Source organism: Miniopterus natalensis, chromosome 19 (assembly GCF_054644295.1).
Source record: "Miniopterus natalensis isolate mMinNat1 chromosome 19, mMinNat1.hap1, whole genome shotgun sequence".
NCBI classification, from domain to species: Eukaryota; Metazoa; Chordata; class Mammalia; order Chiroptera; family Miniopteridae; genus Miniopterus; species Miniopterus natalensis.
The window spans coordinates 37,237,233-37,252,800 of NC_142099.1; the positions used below are offsets into that span (position 1 = coordinate 37,237,233).

Genomic DNA, 15,568 nt, shown 5'->3' on the forward strand with positions numbered 1-15,568 from the left:
ACAGCGCCCAAAGCAGGACTGACCAGGGGAAAGCTGCCTCTGCCGGCCCCTCCCCGCACCAGTTTAAAACCACACACATCGTTTTCCTTCCCTCTGTCTGCAAAGACCCCCTACTGACCCCGCCATGCCGTGCACAGACCCTTCTCCATCCCAGGGTGTGATTCGTGGGTACAACGGACAGTGAGGAGTGGCTGACCCCCTGAGATGTGACTTTTCACAACAGCGACTTGTAAGTAAGAAATAAACCACCATGGCCTGTGGTCTTTACTATCAAAGTTTATTGTGGGGTCAGTTCCTACCTACTGGGGAGAACATCTATGTCTTAACGTGCCATCGGCCCTCCAGGGTGACAGCCGCTCCGCAGAGCAGCTGTCCCAGGGCTCTGTTAGGCATAGGTCATGAGTCAGCGAGTGGAAGCAGGAGCCTGGACAGACCCTGACGGTGGAACCAATGCTCTAGGAACGTCCCAGGGCCACGCAGCCCGAAGGCACGGCCGAGCAGCACGATGAGGCGCGGGACTGGCGGAATGGGTCAGGAGCTGAGCCCACCTCCCCTCGTCTCTGCCAGGTAACTGTGGCTCCGATGCAGGATCCCAAATCAGGTTTATAAAGCCCTTTACTCGCCCAAAGCAAGTGACACAGGACAGCAAGAGGAAGAGCCAGGAACCAGCAAGGATAAATTAAGTGGAACTGGAGGGAATGGAAACTTCTGGAATGCGTAGCTGGGTTTAGACGCCACTTGAGATGAATGTGGTAGTTTGCCAACGGGGCAAACAATTCAAATATCGAAACTAATTCCGATACCAGAAATTAAGTGAAATTTCCCCTCTTGGAGGAAAACTGGTTTAAAAAAAGAGAAAGGTGTTTCCCCAATAGGAAAATGAATACCTGAGTAGAAATAGGTGCTTCGAGATGCCAAGAACAGCGTCACATACGAATGAGCAGGGTGTACAGGAAGAAGTGGGGGCCTGTCACCAGACTTGACATTGGAATGACATTTCTAGCAATGGCTTTGTCTGCCAGGTTCTGGCCCATTTTCTGTAGTGCAACAGCTCTGAAGGAATGTTTTCATAACCTCGACTTAGGTGGGAACACAAGTCACTAGTGTAAAAACTCCAGGACCTCCCACCTATCCCGCAGGGTGAAAGGAGACTAGAGTCTTGAAACAGCTGTGGCTACTTTACGACCACCCTTACGATAAAAATATTAATGAACAAAACAAACATCGGACGAGTCCATGAGCCTTGTACCATGTGGACAGCAGACGGCTTCTGCTGCCTCCTGCAGGCAGCCTGAGAAACAGCGTGTGCGCTGCGCTGCCCACCACTGAGGAGAATCACCATGAAAGGCAGGGGTGTTACGTGAGCCCCAGAGGAAGTCCAGCTGCCAACCTGACTGGGAAGATTAATAAGACAGCACAGTTTATTTTAACCTGTATCTTCCCCACTAACCTAGTTGTCTACAGAAAAGCCATCGGCTGGCACCAGGTCAGTATGTCTGAATTTTGTTATCGGTACTATCTCCTTTTTCTAAAAGAGGAAATGTGTTACGTACAAAAATGACATGTTCTACAATCTTCTCCACAGCTCTGACCTGCTGGGGACAGGCTCTACTCCTGGAAGCATTTTTAAAGGCAGAAGAAAACAATGACTTGAGGTTTCTCTCCCCAGAAAGGATGCCAGCAGAGTGGGGCCCGTGTGATGAGCCTCCTGTTGGTGTTGAGCAAACGGTCTCTTCTCCAGGAAATACCTTTGTTCATCCTATTTACAGGTTTCTTCTGGTGGACACATGAGTCATCTCTACGAGAACTGAGACAGAAGCAGTTTCTTTCCTAATCCTGTCTCTGATGAAATGAAGGGTCCTAGGCTTTTGTGACCCCCCGTAGGTGTGGGGGCGGGATGGGTTGTGTCTCGGGGCGGGATGCCCAGGCGCTGTCCAGACTGGCCGGTCCCAGCCCCACGCCCTTCCTGCTGCTCCCTGAGCGTCCACGCCTCCAGCAATCTCCTCGTGGGTTTTCCTCCCCAGCCGTTTCAAACACAGTCCCATTTGCTGGAAAAAAGAGAGAACCTAAGTGTGAATTCACCCTGGGCTTTTAGGTGGCATATAACTTTTAACAAGCATAATTATTCCATTAGTCAGATTTCCAAACAGACGATAAGGGGCTGTTCCAGGCCCAGTTGTCTCCTGGAGCTGCTGGAATCCCTGTCTATGGCTACGACTTCCTCAGCTCAGGAAAGGGCAGCTGCGAGGAGCGCCCGGCGCCCAGAGGAGCAGAGCTGGTGGGCGACGCTGACGTCATCGGGACACAAGCGTCCCTCTGTTCCCTCTCTTCTGGCAGTTTTGGATCCAGTCCTTTCAGTGGCAGTGAGCTTAGAAAATTAAAAATGCAGAAAAATGTTCTCTAACAAGGAGAAGAAACAAAAGGTAAAATGAGAAAGGTATGAAACCTCACTGCCAGTCGCGGTCTGATGCGCAACGGCGGCAGTGAACTGTCGGGGGGTATGGGGGGGCTGAGTGCAGGGGGGGGAGGGGACAGGATGGAAGAAGGCAACCTTGGAGATTCCGGATGTCACAGTAAGAACTCCCTGGTTCCGCTGTAACTCTAGGGACCCCACTGTGGCCGCGGGGCTCAGCCACGTGAGCACGACTTGACTTCGGGGCAGGGAAGGAGACAGAGTCACTGCTGACCGTATGCAGCGGGTGGCAGACTTCTATCAGCATTTCATTTGGAGGGACAAGCTAAAAGGAGGGAAGCCCCTCACTACCCCTTAGAAGGAAGTCTCGGTCCCTGTAAAAGGGACGGCCGCATCGTGCTCAACAAACACTGTTGGGAGGAACAAATGAACTGACAGAGAAACGGGAACGTGAAGGAAAAGTGAACCGCCTGTCCTTCCTGTGTGCCCCCTACTGTGCCCGGCATCCTCTCAAGGCCGGGGGCTGGCAGCGGTCGGCCCGACTCCCCACTACTTCCATCTGAGCTGCTTCTCTCCCGGACTCAACTCTGACCACTGCAGCCTGGCACCCTCACCCTCGGACTTTGCTCACAGCCCTAGATATGCACCCGGCTTTTTTATCATTAGGAGTATTTTTTGGTGCAAAGAGTCAATTTAAAAATATCTTCCTTCAGACACCCAAGGATTATAAGGAATTAATTGCTCACTCCACGAGAAGGTCATCACGAAGGATAAGACGATGCTTGAAAAAGGTGGGAAAAGCGAGCCTAAGTGATTCTTCTTATCGCCCAGGGGACTCCCGCAGACCACCCAGGTCTGAGATCCGAGGCCCAGGGGACAGGACTGTCCCTAGATCCCAGCCCTCCAGGCCAGTGAGAAACAAAAAGTGGGCTTTTCAGACAAAACTCAGTTAACCCAGCAGTCAGACTGCTCCTCAGGCCCAGGGGACTTCAGCATCACAGCGCTGACGGGAAACGTCCCAGCAGCTGACCCCTCGTCCATGTTACGTCACTAGACACAGGTGCTCGGGGTCTGGCCACAGAGCCAAGGACACACAGGAAGCCAGCTACGCCTCCCATGAAGGAGAGAGTGCCAGGGGCCTGTTACGCGAGACAACAGGCACCTGTGGAACCCAGCACGGCGCTCGGCGAGACAGCGGTGCTCGTGGCGGTTACCTTGGTGGTGCGTCAGTTGCTCTCTGTCCTGCTCTCGGGGGGCAGCTCCCCTCCGCCCGACAGCTCGCCCTCGATCTCCCACAGGACGTCGTCCTCCTCGTCCAGGCTGCTGGAGATGTGGCACTTCTTGAACCCCTGGACGATGGACTCGCTCGAGATGCTGTTCCACGCGACCATGACCCACTCCAGGAAGAGCCCGAGGGGCGGCTTCTTGGCGTTGCCGGTGGGGCTGAGCGCCAGGTTCCCCGCCAGAAGCCAGTTGGAGTACTGGGCCCGCACACTGTCGTTGAGCGGCTTGTACACGACCACGTCCAGCACCTGCAGCTGCGACGTCAGGCCGCCCGGGATGATGACCATGTCGGTGTTCATGCTCTCCATGGAGCTCTTCACCGAGTCTGTGGCGTGGCCCCGGAAGCCGTTCAAGATCAGCATCCCGCGCTGCTTGGGCACGGCGCCCGTCCTCCGCCTCCAGACCACCTCCAGCCAGTCCTGCATCAAGTCCTCCGTCATCCAGCCGTAGCGGTGGCAGCGAATCTCCATCCCGCTGGGGAACTTCCCGGGGGGGATGTACGTGCCCCTCAAAATGATGTAGGGAGGCAGTTTCCTGCCATCGGCCAGGACCCCCAGCATCGCTGTGATCTTCAGCTTCTCCCTGCCGGGCGTCTTGACCAAGACAGGCTTTTCGCCCTGGTTGTCCACAGTCACCCTGGAGGGCACCTCCAAACAGATTGGCGTCTCATCCGCATTGCCCATCTGAGCCACCTGGTAGTCGTGCGCCCTGCGCAGGGCCAGGACGCTGCGCTGGTAAGTGACGAGTTTCTCCGTCAGGTCTTCGGGCAGCTGCTGGGGCACGGGCACCTTATGCCTCAGCGACAGGTCATACCGTCGCATCATCCTGCGACACCAGCCCAAGCTCGCCTTGAACCCTTTCTCTGGAATGTTCATTTCCTGGGCGATCTCGAGGGCTTTCAGCTGCATGGCCTCCCTGGTGATCGGGTCCCCTTTGGCCTGCATGTACCGGACGTACTCGGCCACGCGCTGGTCCACCAGAGCGAAGCGCCCGTTCTTGGGGCCTCGGAAAGCCCGCCGCATGGCATGGGCGTTCTGCAGCTGCGGCTTGACCTTGCGCCAGTCTCGAACATTCTTTTCCAGCACACCAAACTGCTTGGCCGCCTGGCAGTTGTTGGTGCTCTCAGCGAACTCCACCACCATCAACTTGAACCCCGCATCGTAACTGCGGCGCATGCCTCGGCTGAACTGGAACTTGGCGGCCAGCTCATCGGCCGAGATGTCGTACCCCGGGAAGCCCATGGCCATGTAGAAGGGGTACCCCTCGCTCCACTCAGGCAGCTCGGCGATGTCCCGAGGCAGGCGGAGGCCAAAGCCGTCCAGGGGCTGCGGCGGGGGAAATGGGGACGCGGAGTGCATCGGGCCTGCCCAGTCTGGGGGCTTGACATCAGCCTCTTCGTTTTCTGGGAGACACACAGGGAGGGGCGAAGATAACAGCAGTAAGTACAATTACACCTGGCCTGCTCCCTGACTTTGTCGGTGGAAATGCCAAGAACACCTTAATCTGCGACTCCCCACAAGTAGTAACTAGTAACAAATGACATTTCCTATGTCCTCAGGCAGGTGTCACTTCCTCCGGGTCACCACGTCCAACTCTCACAGCCACTGTGGGTCACTATCCCTTCTCTGCAGAGGAGGCCGTGGAAGTTATGTGCGTCAAGGTAGCCGAGCTAGAAAGAGCAAAGAACTGGGCACAGGTATCGAGCTTGGGTCACACTGTAATCTGGGGGCCACATTTGGGTCAAAATAATTCTTATGTGTATGAGAAGCCAAATACACCCCTTACTGCCTAATACTGAAGACTGTGGACATGTCATGGCTGAACCACATCCTCAAACCAAGAGAATCTACAGCAGGAACCACACTCAGCAGAGCTAAGCTCCTAAGGCAGGAGAGAGGTTCTTGTGCACCAACTTTAGAACAGAGTTTCCTGTGTTTATACGCAGAAGGGGGTCACAGACACTGAGTATGACTCGGAAATTACCATCTCACCAAAACTAAGATGTCATCAGTTGCAAGACGCAGGGTAATTTTAAGAGGCATTCTCAGTTTCAGAGATGTTCAAGTGGTAGGGGGAAACGTGTCTCAGAATCAATGAAATATGGATTTTAAACTCCTACCTATACAGAGAAGGCAAATAAAACCATCCAGGCTGTTGGAAGCTGTATTCAGCCAACGGCTACCCTCCTGACATGCTTCTTGATGAAGGACCATGTGCTTCTGAGACCTGTTTGCTCAAATGTGTGCTACACCCAGGACTGCCTTTTCTATCCAGGGTGAAGTGGACAAGGAGCCAAGGGAGTAACTCGGGACGCATGCCTCGTCACACGGTTTTCCCTAGTCATCAGAGGGGTACAGAGCACCAATGAGGTGGCTTCATTCACCCAGGATGTGTGCTGGACCCAGTGCCACACAAGCTTCAGTCTGCTTCGCCGGCATACAAGGTTGCACATCGAGACTTCTTACCCACAGAGGACAGAGAAGACATGGAGGCTCAGAGAGGTCAAAGAAGTTGCCTGAGGCCACACAGCACTGGAAAGGAGATTTTTCAAACTCCAAAGCCCATTAGTTCTCTGCCTTGCAGCCCTGCCTCACTCTCACACGAGCCACAGAACAAACATGGAAACTTAACCCTGCTTGGTGAAGCTCCCACTCGATGGGTGCTGGGTCAGTTTGACCGCAGTACCTGCGAAGCTTCCTCCTGGGAGCGGCCATCGGTCCGAATTCTGAGACTCCTCCTCCCCATCCAGCCGAGAGATCATGTCTGGCTTCGGGAACGGGAATTCTGTCCAGAGGAAGTAACACAGGTTGGGAGTACTGCCCAAATCAGTCCCTTATAACACTTACCCCCACCCCAGTCCTCTCAATATGGAGACTTACAAAAAACAGGGAAAGGGGCTCGGAATACTTAAAGAAAAAATATGATGGGAAATGCCTGTCCAAGGGAATTCATGGATCTCTGCTAACGAGCTGGTCCTAGCAAACCAGGGAATCCCTCCAATGGTTACATTCTGATAACCTGGAAGTCAAGGCTGGCAGGGAGCAAGGATGCTTTGGGTACGTCCCTGAGCTTCTGAGGCCGATGAGTGGCAATGAGCCAAGGAGCACGTGCAGCACAGCCCAGGCCCGCGCTGACATCTCTGAGGTTCTGACTCTGGTCTTTTGAGGCAAATGCCTGGGTTGAATGAGGACTGTTATGAGACCAGCACCAGTTACTGAGTAGAATGACACAATATTTACATCCTTCCATTTAACAGGAAGTTAAGCGGGCACTGGCATCGAGGGGACAGAGGCCAAGTTCAGGAGCGAGGGGTGCTGGGTCCATGCCGAGGAAACATGGAAACAACTTGGTGGGCTGAGCTTTCGGGGAACAAAGGGACACAAGGCTTACCCAGTGACAGCACAGTCTCGTAGTTCATCCTCATGACCTCCTGGTACAGGGCCTTCTGTGGCTCCGTCAGAACTTCCCACTCCTCGTCGGAGAAGTAGATGGCCACCTCATCAAACAGGGCTGGCACCTGGGACGGAACAGGCTGCTCTCAGCGACTAACAGGCACATGCGGTGACTCACACCTCCGTCTCTCCAGGAGGGGCCCTGACCTGGGGAATCATCTATCTGCCCACACGGACGCTAGAGGCAAAACAGGACTGGAGCACAGGTCCCCGTGCCCCTTGAGTGCTTACCATCCCCCAGCTGGCAGATAAGGGGAGCAGCACCTCGAGGGGAAACCCCCAGTCACCAATCCCCAGCTGGGAGACCCTCCTGCATGCCAGGGAGAGCTGATCATCCCTCACTCCAGACCCAGACGGTGACACCCAGAGACACCCTGAGAGCGGTCCCCACACCCACTCATCCCCGCCCCGCTCTCTCCCTCGGTCACAGGGCACAGACCCTCGGCCGGGGCTGGGTTTGGTTGTATGTTGGATGATCCACTGCTCTGTCTGAACCTCAGAGGTTCCAGGACACTGGTCTCCATTTCCCACTGGCCCTAGTGTTAGACTCTGACCCCAAAGCAGCCAGCGAGGAGCCAGCAACAGAAGGGCCACCCAGCCTTTCCCACGGCGCACAAGCAGGACAGAGGGCTGACAGCCTAGTGTGTTAATGAGACACCAGAGCAAACGTGTGTGCCTGGACCGGAGCACAGAGCCGAATGTGTGGGCTGCCCCTCTCATTCCCCGGTGGGAGGGGACACCCAGCAGCTCCGGAGCCCATGCCACCCACGCCTCATCTTGCTTATTCAACTATTTGCTTTTCTTTTTACTACCATTTTTTCCTTTGGTCACTAAAAATCCTACTCCAAAGGTCATTGCACTCAATAGTAAGGAATCACTGGACCACTTCTTTCAGGCTGGTTACCTCGATTACTGCTATTCCCAAAGCTGGATCTAGGGTCTGGGTGATGACGACGACATTTTCATCAGCTTAGGAGGTTAACTGTCTGCAAGGCCTGCAACTTCTTCAGGTGTCAGCCATCAGCCGTTTAGATACACTGGCCTCTCCTTTCTCTGCAAATCCACTTGTTCCCTCCCTACCCTCCCAGCACCCGACACACAGGGAGCACTCCCAGGGACTGCCCTGGGATTCACTCACTGTTCCCTGCAACCACTTCAATTAATCAAGGAGGAAACAGGCTCAGAGAGGGCTCGTTTCTGTCTAAAATCACACAGCCAATAAGTGGGACCAAGCACTGACTGGCTTCCAGCCTCCAGCCCTTAACAGAACCAAGTGGCCTCCTCGGGGACCGGGCCTCCTCGGGGACCGGGCCTCCACTCTCCCCTCCCTCTGCTCAGCTGTACCCCAGCAACCCATGCTCCACCCGGCTGTGCCCCTGCACACAGTTCTTCCACTTCCTCCAAGGGCCGCCTGTTCCTGGCCTGGCCAATACCCACCCAGACGCCCCACTCCCTGGAAAGCCCGCCCAACCAGGGCTGCCCGCCTCCACATCCCCATCATGCCCTGGGCTCCACTCTGTGGTGGGACCCCTCACACCACCCTCTTCAGTTCCCATGTCCCCTTCTCCCACTAGAACACAAGCCCACTGAGGGCAGAGCCTGGGCAGAGCCTGGGCAGAGCCTGGTTTCCCTAATCACTTAAGTATATTTTGGAAGAAAAGATTTAAGCAAATATTCTCCAAATTTCCCTTCTCTTGCTCCACTTGGAATAGTTCCAAATGACCGTTACATTTTATCTGACATGGAACAGTGCCCAGACTTTGGAGTAAGAGTGGACAAAAACCCCTCCTTACGTGTGAAATGCCAGGAGGACGGGCGGCCAGGTCTCAGGCTGTCCTCGGACTCCATGTGTCTGGAGAGCCAGCCCTGCCCCACCTCCCAGGCTTTTCAGCAAGGCTCCCTGTGGCCCGTTGTCTCCCGAGGAAATTCCAGATCCAGGCCATACCTATTTATAGTCCCTTCCCTTTGCTGATAAAATGGGACGCAGGGCTGGCTGTCCTGTCATTTCAAGGAGCAATGGATTCAGAGAAGGCAGCACGCCCTGGGCCTGGTGAAAACATCCGGCGCCTGAGCTGGGGCGGCGGCTGGAGGCTGGTGCGGGCTCATCGCCTGGTACTTGTGCCCGAGCCACAGAGGAGCTTCAAACAAGCCCATATTATGCTCCCGGGGCACACAGCGCTCACCCAGACATCCCCTCACAGCCGCCCTGTGACAGCCGAGCAGGGCTTCACTAGGCCCTGCCGTGCCGCCTCCCTCCCTCCATAAAGGCCTTTTCTCTGGCCAGCCCTGGGCAAGACTCAGGGGTCGGGCAGCCTGAGGTCCACCCCAGGTGCCCTTCCTGGCCTCGCAGGGAGGGGCGCTCCTCCCTGCCCTCCTCCCTTCACTCTGACCATCCTGGCCACACAGGGGAGGTGTCTTCCCCCAGCCCTGCTGCCCAGCAGGCTGGCATCCCAAGGCTCATCTCCAGGGTCAGTGCCTACAGCACCTACACACACTGCGCAGCCTCACAGGGAAGGCGGCACTGGTCTTGGGCAGAGGGCACTGTGTAAGAATCCCCCCCCCCAGTTTATGTATATTATCTTATTGAACCCTTCACATGACACAGAGATGTGGGATCACCCTGCTTTCATGGGGGAGGAACAGAGCTGTTAACTAACAAGCCCAAAGGCACAGAGCGAGAAAGTCTGACTCCAAAGCCCGTGCTCAGGCGGCTCAGGCCTCCAGCTTCCCTCAGAAAGATGCAGTGAGCCTTGTCCCCCAGAGCCACCAAGGAGAGGGCTCCAACTCTGCCCAGCATACCACCCCCTCCTGGCCCCTAGCCTGGCCCACTTCTAGCTCATCCCCACAGTCTCGGGTTCTGTCTCCAGGTGCTGCTTGCAGCTCTGCCCACAGCTCTCCTGTCCGGGCTTCTGCTCGGGCCCTCCTCAGGCCAGAAACAGGAGCCCTGTCCTCCCCTTGGGGGGATCCACTCACGACAGCTGGCTTCAAAGTATGTATCCTTTCCTTTCCTTGACGTTGCACTTCCACCCTGATTTTCCTCACAGCCAGCACAGTGCTTATATCTGCAAGGTTTTCACTGATCACCCTCACACAACCCTACAGGCAAAATACAGGTGAGAAACGGGTTCTTTTCTCCCCCTGGTTTAAGGCCCTAGATCACGGCTTCCAACCTCAGCAGAACTGACATTTCTGCTCAGATCATTCTTTGTTGTGGGTTGTCTGTGCACTGAAGATGTACAGCAGCATCCCGGTCTCCATCCAGGAGATGCCAGCAAGATCTCCCACTCCCCACTCCAAGTCATGACACACAAAAATGTCTCCAGATCTTGCCAAATGGCCCCGGGAGGGGAGGGAGCTGGGGGCACAACTGCCCAGGCCCAAGCCGGCCTTCTCCAGGAAGCCTCTTGAGTTGTCCAGCCTGAGTGTGACACCCCCGCCAGGAGCTGACCTCCACCACTGCACCCCTAAAACTGTACTGTTAATGGTTTGCCTCCCTGTCTTCCTCGTGAGAACAGAGACTCCATGAGAATGGAGGTCTTGTCTCAACAGCTCCCAGCACTGTTCTATTTACTTCCTCCTTTCCCTGGGGGAGCGTGGCCTTCACCTTGTACATTTCTCACTGTCCCCACACGTTCAGACAACTACTTTCTTTGCACCTGTTTCCAAGGTTCTCCACTCTACCTAGATGTGCTGGGTAGGCTGATTTAGCCTCAAAGCCCAGGGCTTCTACTGCCTCGACGTCTTGCTCCGAGCTACCCGGGACCAATACCTGCCCTCCTGGTGTCCCCAGCTGCAGGGATCAGACCCAGGCGGACAGATGGGCAAGAACACGGAAGAGACAGAGACAGTGCAGCCTCCACAGCTAGACCCGCAACCCAGAGCCTGGCGGTGTGTCAGATCTTTATTTTATGTTGTTGAGATACGACATACACACAGCAAAATGCGTAACTTTTAAGGGTCCAGCCCAGGAGGCATTTTAGAAAGAATCAGTGTACATGTGTACCCTTGGGACAAAAAATAACCTCCCTGCAGTCCAGTTGCCTCACATGGGAGGGGAGCCAGATGACTGGGTGGCACCACGATTGTCTGACTACAGATCTCATGGAAACAAAGGATATGATAATATTGATGGTACTGATAACATTCACAAGAAAAGGAAAACTAGGCAGAGAAAAGGAACGTCAAATTGTTACATAAAATGTTTACCGTTCACACCCAACTACCAAGAGGTCCAGTAAGTAACGTGAATAATTATAGCTAATTATAACTCTATCTGTTGCATTGACATTTTTACAAGTTTACCCAAATTCTCTCCTACTATTCTGTCTGGATATGCTCCCCATTCTCAGCTGCCAACCCCCCAATCCCTGCATCCAGGCTGGCTGGGTATGCGCTTTCCCCCGTCAGCTCAGGGACCCCAAGTCTCACTGAAAGCAGTTCCCTTCAACTAGCAGCAGGTGACACAGACTCTCTCCTAACCCAAACCTGAGCCAGGCTCCTCTGAGCCCTCTTCCCTGTGAGGTCCCCTCCTGTACTCAGCCTGCCAGCTCAGTTTTCGCAAGAATCCTATTAAGTCAGTTTAGAAAACCCCCCACCCTGGCCTGCCTTCAGCAAGTATCCTGTGCTGTCAGTTTAGCAAGAATCCCCCATCCTAAGTACTTTTTCATCCACTGACCCTAACACCCTGCTTCTTGGCTATAAATCTCCACTTATCTTCACTGTATGGGGTGTGGAGGCAGATCTCTGTCCCCTACTGTGACATCTCAACACCTTTCTCAGTAGTCCTGAATAGATCCTTCCTTACCATGGTAACAACTGTCAGAGCATTTTTTCTTTAACATAGGTCAGCAAACATCTAGTGGAGTCCATAACTGCCTGGCAGTGAGCAGGGGGCAGGGAACCCAGGGGTTCAGCAGACACTTGGCCTCCTGGACAGAAGGGCCTGCTCAGGTAACCAGCTCTGTTTTCACAGCGCCTTTTAAAGCCACAGCACTGTTTTCTCAGGAATGCAAACACCCTAAGCTGGGCTGGGCTGTTTTTACTTCCTTTGTCGGCAGCAGGAGGAGGCGTCCTGACTCCCAGGGCTGTTGCTCAGCTGTGTGGCCCTGCACCTTGACTTACCCACGAGCCCTCTGAGCAGATGCGGACCTTCTGCATGTCTGCGGAGCCATCCTCCAGTTCTGGGCTCTGAATCTCTTCTTCCCTTTCCTCCACTTTCAGGGTCAGATTCAGAGGGAAGGCTGTGGACTCCATGTCTGCAAGCAAGATTCGTTCAGAAAAATCAGGCTAGTGTGAACTATTCATGGCCTAATTGGGGGAAGGGCTCTGCCTACACAACCTCTTAGCCCCAAGCTCTGCTTGACTGGAATGAAGGAAAGGAATAGGCCCAGGAAGGCCAGTGGGGGCACACCAGGAAGCTGGAAGGACACACATTTAATCATGATACAAAGAGGTGCTGCAACATAGCATATGTGGCTGCCTTCAAATATTTAAAAAGCTCTCTGTGGATCCTGGCCTGGTAGCTCAGTTGGTTAGAGCATCCTCCCCATATGCCACGGTTGGGGTTCGATCCATGGTTGGGACACACACAAGAATCAGCCACTGAATGCACAAATAAGTGGAACAACAAATCGATGTTTCTCTCTCTCTCCCTTCCTCTCCCTAAAATCAATCAATAAAAAAATTAAAAAGCTCTCTGTGGAAGAGATCAGACTGGATCTGTAGGGACCCAAGGGCTGAACCAGGGGTGGGTAAACATTTGGGAAGAGAGCACAGAAAGGCAGTGCCTCCCAACATGCACTCAGCCCAGGAGTCTGTGGGCTTCTGACCAATGAAAGTGTCCTATCAATGAAAGTGCCTGAAGACAGACACTTGCTGGACTGGGTGGTTCCCACAGGCCGGTCAGGCATCAGGAGGTTGTTTGGTCAGAATGGCCATCTGGATTTTCCACATTCTGAGGTTGTTTCTGTCCATGAGCAGGCTCAGAAAACAGTCATTCCGGAGCCAGTGACATATAGTGAGGGGTGACACCTGGATATCCAAGAAGGTGCACAAATCTGCTGGGGTCCGGCTCTGGGCCCAGCCCCCGGGGGGCCGCCTCGCTGTCTTGGGGCACAAATGCCCTCTTCCGAGGAGCTGGAGGCCGGTACAAAGGGCCGCGCTGCTCCCCGGGGGCGGGCAGTGCCCAGGTGTGCGCTGAGGGCGCACCGTGGGGGGCGCATCCCCCGTGGCCGGAGAAAACACCGCTCCCGAGTTCAAAGTCAGCTTCTTCCCTATTTCCGACAAGGACGGGCGAATGCGGCAGGGAGGAGTCTCGGGTGCGTGGAACAGGCTTCAGATCCTGGAGCCGGGGCCCCAACTTGGCCGCGGCCTCCCCGCCGGCTCCGGGCGGCGGGTCCGGGGGGAGCGGGTGCCCGCGGCCTGGCCGCCGCCGCGCGCCGGGCCGCCCGGGTCTCTCCAGCCATCTTGCCCCAGTTCCCGGGCCGCGGCCCCGGGCGGCCCGGCCTGGTCCGGCCCCGCGCACCTGCCGGCGCCAGCGCCGCCGCCGCCCGCAACAAAGGCGGTGGCGGTGCAGCTGCCGCCCGGCCCGGCCCCGGCCCCCGCCCGGCCCCCGCGGGGCCCCCGCCCCGCCCCCGCCCGCGCGCCTCCCGCCGCCGCGCGCACTCACCGCGGGCAGACCGCCGGGCGGGGGGCGCCTGGAGCTCGGCGCGGCTGTCACGGCGCCATCGCGGAGCCTGCGGGCGGCCCGAGCGCGAGGCCCCTCGGGAGGGCGCGCGGGACACGTGGTGGGAGAGGGAGGGTCGGGCGCCGGCCGGGTGTCGGGAGGCGCGGGGCGGAGCGCGCTGATGTCAGCAGGCCCGGCGCCCAGGGACGCGCCGCGCCGCGCCCGGCCCACCCTCTCCGCGGCTTCCGGCCCCGCGCGCCCCTGCGCCCCGCGCGCCCCCGGGCGCTGGGCCTCCCGTGCGCGCCGCGCGACCCGCGGCGGAGGCGGCGGGAACCGCGGGGGTCGGCGCCGGAGCGAGCGTGGCCCGTGCGCGCGCCCCCGTGCCCCGCACTCGCCAGGGGCCTGCACCGGGCACCCTCCTCTGCTGCCAGGAATGCGCCGTGCGGAGCAGACCGGCTGGGGGCGGGGCGCGGTCTTGGGGCGACCCCGCTGGATGCCAGCGGGCGCGTGTGCAGAACTTGTGCGTGTCCAGGGGAAGGAACTTCCTGGTTTGTGTCGTCGCCGTTTAACCCCAGGCTCGGGCTCTCCTGGAGGAAGCGCCGGGGAGGATCCTCCCCGAAACGGTCAGAGCAGCTCCCTGCCTGCGGCTCGGTGGGCCGCACTGCAGGGTGCGTGGAGAAGCCCGGGTGTTGCAGAACCAGATTCTGGGCTCGGGTTTTCGTTGGAAATGCCTTCGAGAAAAAATTGTTCTGACGCTTGTTAAAATAAAAGGAAGACTTTATTCGGGATTATTGAGATAGGTGTGAAAGCTATGGCAAGAGGTGAGAGACACTCATTCAACGGAATACGGCAAAGACAAGTTGGGGAATTAGCACCGACCAGAGCAAGGTGTCAGCCTCCGAGAATTTACCAACAGGAGGCAAGAGAGCTGAGAGATTCTTGCTTAAACCGATTGAACAGGATCCTTGCAGATGGCAGGCTAGGCTGATCAGATATCAGGGGTGGTGGTTGGGGTGGGTTTTCTCTAAAATGACTTAGTAGGATTCTTGCTAAAACCAGGCTGGGGAGGTCAAGGACAGGAGGGGTGTGTGTGCCCAAGATAGAGGCCTGGTGGAGAAGGGAGCTCAGACAACTTCAGTTTGGGCAAGGAGAGAGATTTGTCCAACTTTTCAGACTGTCTCCAAGACCTGAGTACCTGTGGGAAAGATCCCTCTCTCCAAGTTTCTGTGGCCATTTCAGCTCTATTTATATGTGAATTTTACTTCTCTCTGCCATGGGAGAGACTACTGTGCAGCACTTAATACACAAAATACAGTGTAACAAACACATCTTTGGAGTATAATTATGGTGGACGACTCAAGACCAGAGAAGGTCTAATTGACGGATGGAGAACATTATTCAAATGTGGGAGGGAAGAGGTGTTAGAAGTTTTCGTTTTCATGAACAGGTCATTTTGTGTGTAAAGTTAGCTTTTTCAGAGCAGCGGTGACACCTTAGCTCACATTGATTGACTTTCCCATCTTAGCTCTTCTGAGGAGGTGGCTGGTTGAGACAGAAAAGAGAGGAGGGTGTCAGGAGACGGGTACTAGGGCTCTGTGGGCAACTTGCCAAAAAGTATTAATATATAGAGAGGTAACCAAAAAGCAATAGTAGGTTAGGGTTTTAGTCTCTGACAGCCATAATGTTCTAATGAAACCTTGATTAGGTTTTCCCTGGGAAGAGGCCAATGCACAGTGACCCACCTGAATTCTTGAC

The 15,568-nt window shown here is 55.7% G+C and overlaps 1 protein-coding gene across 1 annotated transcript; it reads right to left on the bottom strand.

The window, feature by feature from the left end:
- Nucleotides 1–258: 258 nt before the first annotated feature.
- On the bottom strand, nucleotides 259–13,895 carry POGK (pogo transposable element derived with KRAB domain). Its single transcript, XM_087827733.1, has 6 exons — nucleotides 13,817–13,895; nucleotides 12,271–12,404; nucleotides 7,088–7,214; nucleotides 6,329–6,481; nucleotides 3,628–5,099; nucleotides 259–2,048 (listed from the first exon to the last, which is right to left on the bottom strand). The coding sequence occupies exons 2-5, from the start codon at nucleotides 12,400–12,402 to the stop codon at nucleotides 3,640–3,642; spliced, it is 1,872 nt and encodes a 623-aa protein (XP_087683859.1). The 5' UTR covers nucleotides 12,403–12,404; nucleotides 13,817–13,895; the 3' UTR covers nucleotides 259–2,048; nucleotides 3,628–3,639.
- Nucleotides 13,896–15,568: the final 1,673 nt, after the last annotated feature.